Below are 6,000 nucleotides of genomic sequence, written 5' to 3'. Positions count from 1 at the left end.
CCCCTTTCTCTTTTCTCTCACCTCACCAGCCCAGATTCTGCAGCCCAAAAGTCAAGGACCTGGGAAAAGACAGGTGGTCTGGCCGATCAGGAAGGAGGTGAGGCGGGTAAACGCCTAGTGAAATATTGACCCTGCCACACTAAGATCAGCCCCTGTCACCACCTCAGCCCCGCTCACACCACACTGTTCCTGAGGCCGAGCCTGGCTTCTCACACTGTCTTGGGGCTGATGCTGGTGGCTTCCTCCCTGTTAGGTCTCTCCTAGGAGTTTCCTGTGGCCTGATGCCCACTGGAGGCCCAGGTTGGGATGGTTGGAGGGGGGATGCTCAGCCTTACTTGCTCTGGTCCCCATCTCTCGCGGGGCTGCCCCTGGGCTCCTCCAGGAGAAAGTCCCGCACACACACCCTGGGTACCAGTATGTCCTTGGGGCACCCCAAACTCATGTGCAAAACCAAACGCATCTGAGGCCTCGATGTCCTCACCTGCAAAACAATACACTTTATAAGGTTGTGAGAATTAAATGAGATGTGTGCCTGGCACAGTTTCAATTTTCAACAAATTCCACTTGCTGTTACTATTATCTTCCCCCACTCCCCAACTCCTCTGCCTCTGGATTTTAAGTTCCTTAAGGATGGAGTTGTATCTTATCTTTGTATGCCTAGTGGCTAATTCAGGGCCTGGAACGCAGTAGGTGCTTATCAATGCTGGATGAATTGATGAAGACTGCATGAATTAGGCCCTGCAGAATTTCAAGTTTACTCTTCCCAAGAGGGCTGACATTGTTAAAGAGTCAGTGCTGCGTGAGTCTGCCTGTGTTATCAACATCGCTCACCCAAGCCCCACTCTCTGGGTGAGAGTCACCCCAGGAAGCTGGGGTGGGCACAGGGCAGTGTAGGATGAGTGGGTTGGCTGAGATGTCCTTGGCAAAACTCTACCTCGAGTTGAACTGAAGCTTAAGTTCAAGTCCACCACACGTCTGGGTGCTGCTTCCCAATCAGCATTCCGGACAGGAGGGAACCAGGAGGAGGAGGAGGAGGGCGGGAGTGTGGATGGCAGGGGATGAGGCTCTGTCAGGAAATGACCTCCTCCATCTTGTTCTGGGCTTGGCCAGGCCCCTGAGACAGAGAACTCCTGAAAGCAGGCAGCTGGGGATACAGCTGCTCCCTCCCAGCTCCTTATCTTCCTCCTGCTGTCAGTCAGCCCACTGCAGATAAGCCAGGGCTGAGAGCTGTCTGGGCCGGAGCCACAGAGAGAACATAATTAAAAAGACACTGTTGGCCTGGCAGCGAGGGAGGGAGCAGCCGAGGACCCTTGCTTGGGGACACAAGGAGGACGCAGAAGCAAAGAGTTCCCTTCTCAGAGAAAAGGCAGAGTAATCAGCACTCACCGAACAGCCTTGCAAATAAACGGCAACAGGCTACCAGCCCGCAGCAGCTTTGCCTGGCCACGTACATCACCGAGAGGAAGACCCAGAAAGAATCTCAAATTCGTATTCCACACCCTTTGTTTGACTTTGCTTCCCACTCCCACCCCACCTCATGAAGGCAGGTGATGGCCTGGGAGGGTCTCAGGAACCTCCTAGAGACTCGATACCCTGCCCTGAGAAGCGCTCCGAAGTCTTTGGTGTTGGAATGATGACAGTCATGCATCCTTTTGTGTATTCAGTCAGCACTGAGGACGCCATGGGCAGCAAAAATAGACCTGGCCTCCAGGGGCGTGCACTCCAGACGGGGTGACGGACGTGAATAAAGTAATCTCACGGGAACAAGATGCATCCCTACAGACTAACGGAAGTGCTCCGAGGGAGGGAAGCTCGGCTCTGTAAGAGGCAGAGGAAGGATACTGGGCATGCGTGGACTGGCTTCCCGGCAAAGGGGGCCCTGAGTTGACACTGAAGGACAATAGGAGGTCACTAGTTTACAGTGGGTCATGGGGTGAGCCTTCCAGGTAGAGGGTGACAAGTACAAAGGTGGAGAGAGCACAGGACACATCTGAGGGATGGCACGGAAGCTGGGAGACACACAAAGTGTGGTTGGGAACATGATGACAGATCAGCTAGAGAGGCAGGCAGGGCCAGATCACACAGGGCCCTAGGCCAAAATTTTAAAAGGGTTTTGGGCTCTATTCTAGGAGAAATAGGAAACCATTGGTGGGTGAGAGAGGGTGGCGGGGGTGATGGAAATCTGTCCAACTTGCGCATTGGTCTGTTCATTCTGGCCACTGGGTAGAGAATGGATTCCGGGGTTGGGGGGGAGGAGTATATTCAAGAGGCCAGTTAGGAGCTGCGGTCCAGGTGGAGGTGGTGATGGCTGGGACAGGGATGCTGGTGGCAGAGGAGGAAAGGCATGGATGGATGCCCGGCTCTTCCCAGAGATAAATCATGATCTTTGGCAATAGCTTAGGTGTGGAGGTGGGAAAAAGAGGTGCCGAGAACGGCCCCCAGGCTTTTGGTCTGCACACCTGGAGGGATGGTGGCTCTTTTCACTTTCGTATCTTTGGAGGGGTGGGTGTTTCTCACTTCCCTTACACCCCACGTGTTGACTGTAGTGGGTAGATTCACTGCAGTCAGCGAAGGAGGGGCTTGGTGAGCTATTCCAACCGTCTCATTCTGCAGAGGAAGCATCTAAGGCTCAGAGATCACGGGACCGACAAAGGGATGGGACCAGAGCCCCTGGACTCCCATCCGGAGCTCGGAGAGCACTGCCCATGGAGGAGCCCAGGTTGGACGTGAGCCTGCCTGGGCTCTAACCCTGCCTGCGCTCCCACCCACTGAGTGAATCCGGGCAGGTCACGTGTCTTTAGGCCTCAGTCTCTCTACCGTGAAATGGAAAGAAATGGAATGACCACTCCTTGTCTTCTGAGGGGTGGTCAAGAGTCACCGTGGGTCACTGAGTGGGAAGTAGTTGGGGGAAGTGAAGAGAGCAATGCTTTGACTTCCTGTGGGGGCCGAAGTGGGAGAACGGAGCTGGGGAGGGATGGGGGGCCTCTCCCCACTCCCTGCCTTCCTGTCTCCTGCAGGCCCTGAAGGCTGAGTAGCCAGCAAGATGCCTGGTCTGCTGAACCAGATCACAGGGGCAGCCCTGCCCCTCACCGCATCCGACGTCACCTCCTTTGTCAGTGGTTACGCCCTGGGTCTCACCGCCTCCCTCACCTATGGCAACCTGGAAGCCCAGCCCTTCCAGGGTAAGGATCCCTGTTGGGGCTTCCCCGGGACCACCTGCTCCTCCAAGCAGAATCCCCACCCTGACATGTATTAGCTGATTCACACTGGACAAGTCATGTCACCTCCCTGAGTCTCAGTTTCCTCATCTGCGAAATAGGAACACCACTTCTGCCCTGCAGGTTTTAAAGCTGGTAGCAAGTCAGGTCAGGATTCGAACCCAGGTTGGGGCTCGGCCCCAGCCCACTGTCCCAGCCGTATTTATGTTCACAAGCCATGCCCACCTGTGTCAGGTAGTCAGTCCTCCAGTTTCCCCAGTGAACCTCACGGTAGGAGAGGCGTCCAGACTCAGTGGAAGCCAGGAGCTCCCAGTCGTAGGTGTGGCTCTCGTGCCCGTGACCTTGGGGAAGCCGCTGTCCTTCTCGACATCAGGGCGCTCCTGCACCTGTTTGGACGCCAGCGTTTGCAGGAGGAACAGACGAGGTAATACATGAGGAAGGACAGCGTGGAATGGAAAACAGTCTGCAAATATGAGTCATCAGCGCAAGGCAGTCAGGAGTGTGGACCGGCGTTCGCCTGCAAGAGGTGTCTGTAAATCACACTCCTCTCCTTGCACTTAAGGAAGGGAGTTACGGGCAGGCTGGCCAGGAGGGTCCTGCGTAAAGGCTTGTTATGGTTAGCGTTGCTTCTCATCCACGGTGATGGGGGCCTCCTAACCCCCAAACTTCATGTCTCGGGGCACCACCCTCCAGCCTGACCTGAGCTTCTGAAACTCTTTCAGTTCCCAAAAGAAACCTGCGAGGGAAAGTCTCCTCCCTGCGGAAATCTCCTGGGCAGAGCAAACGACCCTTTTCCTCTGTTTAAGGAAACCTATAGAGGGTGGCTTAAAGTGAGACCCGCGAGGAACCCAGGGACTAAATTACTGAACAGCTCTGGGACAGTCCTTTGGCTTTCCATGTGCAGAAAGAACAGTCCCCCCATTTTATAGATGAGGAAACTGAGGGATGGGAAGCTGGGATTTGTGGAGAGTTCACCATGGGCCCAGCACTGTGCTGCCCTCATGTTAGTGGGCAGATAAAATGAGATCCGACCTTGATCCTCTGAGTGTGGTACCCCAGCCATCGGCATCACCCAGAGCTGGTTAGAAATGCAGAATCTCAGGCCCTGTCCCAGAACCACTAAATCAGAATCTGCATTTTAACCAGACCCCGAGGTGATTCACGTGCTCTTGAAGTTCGAGAAGCACTGAGATATAAAGATGTAGGGCACGCACTATGGGGGATATAGTTTAATAAGTGGTGACTGTTTTTTCCATTTTCATAACGACCCTGAGTTTGGCTCTATTATCCCCATTTTACAGATGGGGCTGTGAGGCGTAGAGATGCTAAATGTTTTTAGCCAAGGTCACCAGACTGGGGAAGGGGGCGGGGCCCGGATTAGAACCCTAGCCCTATTCCTCCAAAGCCCCAGCTCCTGGGCGCCACGCACAGAACCACCACACAGAGGTGTCTTATTAGTCCCACACATCAGGTCACGTAAAAATCCAGATTTCCACTCTCTCTTGAAAACTCAGAAGCCCTGGTCACACCGGCCTCACAGGCCAGCAGAGTAAGAGTTGGCTGGGACAGGGGAGCAGCCGTCCCTTTCCAGCTGCCCTGCAGCTGACAAAGAACCTGCTGCTGTGCATCTCCTGCCCAGCCCCCCGGAACCAGGAGGCCCCAGCCCAAGTTCTCTCTGGAGTCCTCCAAGTGGCAGTGAGTACCATCCACTCGGATGGCAGACCAAAGGCTCCAGTTCCTTCTCCGGGGTGGGGCATGCAGAGTGGGTCAGGGGCACCCCGCAATGCTGGGCCCCGCTCTGGCAGGTCTCTTTGTATACCCACTGGATGAGTACACCACGGTGATCGGCTTTGAGGCAGTCATTGCCGACCGAGTCGTGACAGTACAGATCAAGGACAAAGCCAAGATGGAGGGTGGCCACTTGGATGCCACCGGCCTCCGAGCTGCAACTGTCACAGGTAAGAAGGCCAGAAAGACTGTGGCAGGGCCTGGGCATGGCTGGAGTCTCAGGCAGACTGAAAGGGCAGCAATGGGATAGGGTAGAGAGAGCACTACACTAAGAGTCAGGAATCCTGTGTGACCTCAGGCCAATAATTAACCTCTCTGAACCTCACCTTACTATCTGGAAAATAGAGGTAATTGTTTCTGTTCTCACCTGGAAAGAGTGGTAAGGCTCAAAGGAGGCAACAGAAGGATTGTTAAGATATCTCTAAAACACAGAAGAGCATGTCATTTAAGCTCAGAGGTTGTAGAATGAGTCACACCAGGATTTGACTGCCTATCCTGCTGCTTGCAAGCTTAGATAAGAAATTAAGCCTCATTTGTAAACTGTAACTAATAATCCTATGCATCCAAATCTCAACAAAGAGCATGCAGAACACTCATCACAGTCCCTGGTACAGAGTAAGTACTCACAGCCTGGATACTGATGCCTGCTATTGAGGATACTGAGTCTCAGAGAGGGTGAGTGACTGGCCCAAGGTCACACAGCATGTTAGTGGCAGAGCCAAGGCTTGAGTCCAGACCAAGGATCATATGATATGAGATTCTTACCATTGGATTTATGATGGAGGTGAAGTTTTTCACCTGATAATTGAGATGTTCAAGAATCTTTTAATGAACACTCACGATGTGTAAGATGCAAAGTTTCCCCCAAGATTTTAGGACTTCTTCCAGCCTGGAAGAATAGCTCGGACATGCCCGGTAGTGACCATGATAGGAAGTTGACAGTGACTATGCCAAAAGTGGTCCAGATAATGTCAGAGGAGGGAAAGAGCGGTCC

At 53.6% G+C, this 6,000-nt stretch overlaps 1 protein-coding gene across 1 annotated transcript in view; it reads left to right on the top strand.

The window, feature by feature from the left end:
- Window positions 1-2,753: 2,753 nt before the first annotated feature.
- The window catches only part of VWA5B1 (von Willebrand factor A domain containing 5B1), a gene marked incomplete at its 3' end in the record, with an annotated part of 39,756 nt that continues 36,509 nt past the window's right edge, over window positions 2,754-6,000 (top strand). The window contains exons 1-2 of the mRNA XM_082354442.1: window positions 2,754-3,182; window positions 5,024-5,176. Of these exons, the coding sequence (XP_082210568.1) occupies window positions 3,044-3,182; window positions 5,024-5,176 (292 nt within the window). The 5' untranslated portion in view covers window positions 2,754-3,043. The remainder of the gene's footprint in view (window positions 3,183-5,023; window positions 5,177-6,000) is intronic.

Source organism: Balaenoptera borealis (assembly GCF_965194805.1).
Source record: "Balaenoptera borealis genome assembly, chromosome: 1".
NCBI lineage: Eukaryota > Metazoa > Chordata > Mammalia > Artiodactyla > Balaenopteridae > Balaenoptera > Balaenoptera borealis.
The sequence above is the reverse complement of the archived record's forward strand: the minus strand, read 5'-3'. Positions and strand labels throughout refer to the sequence as shown.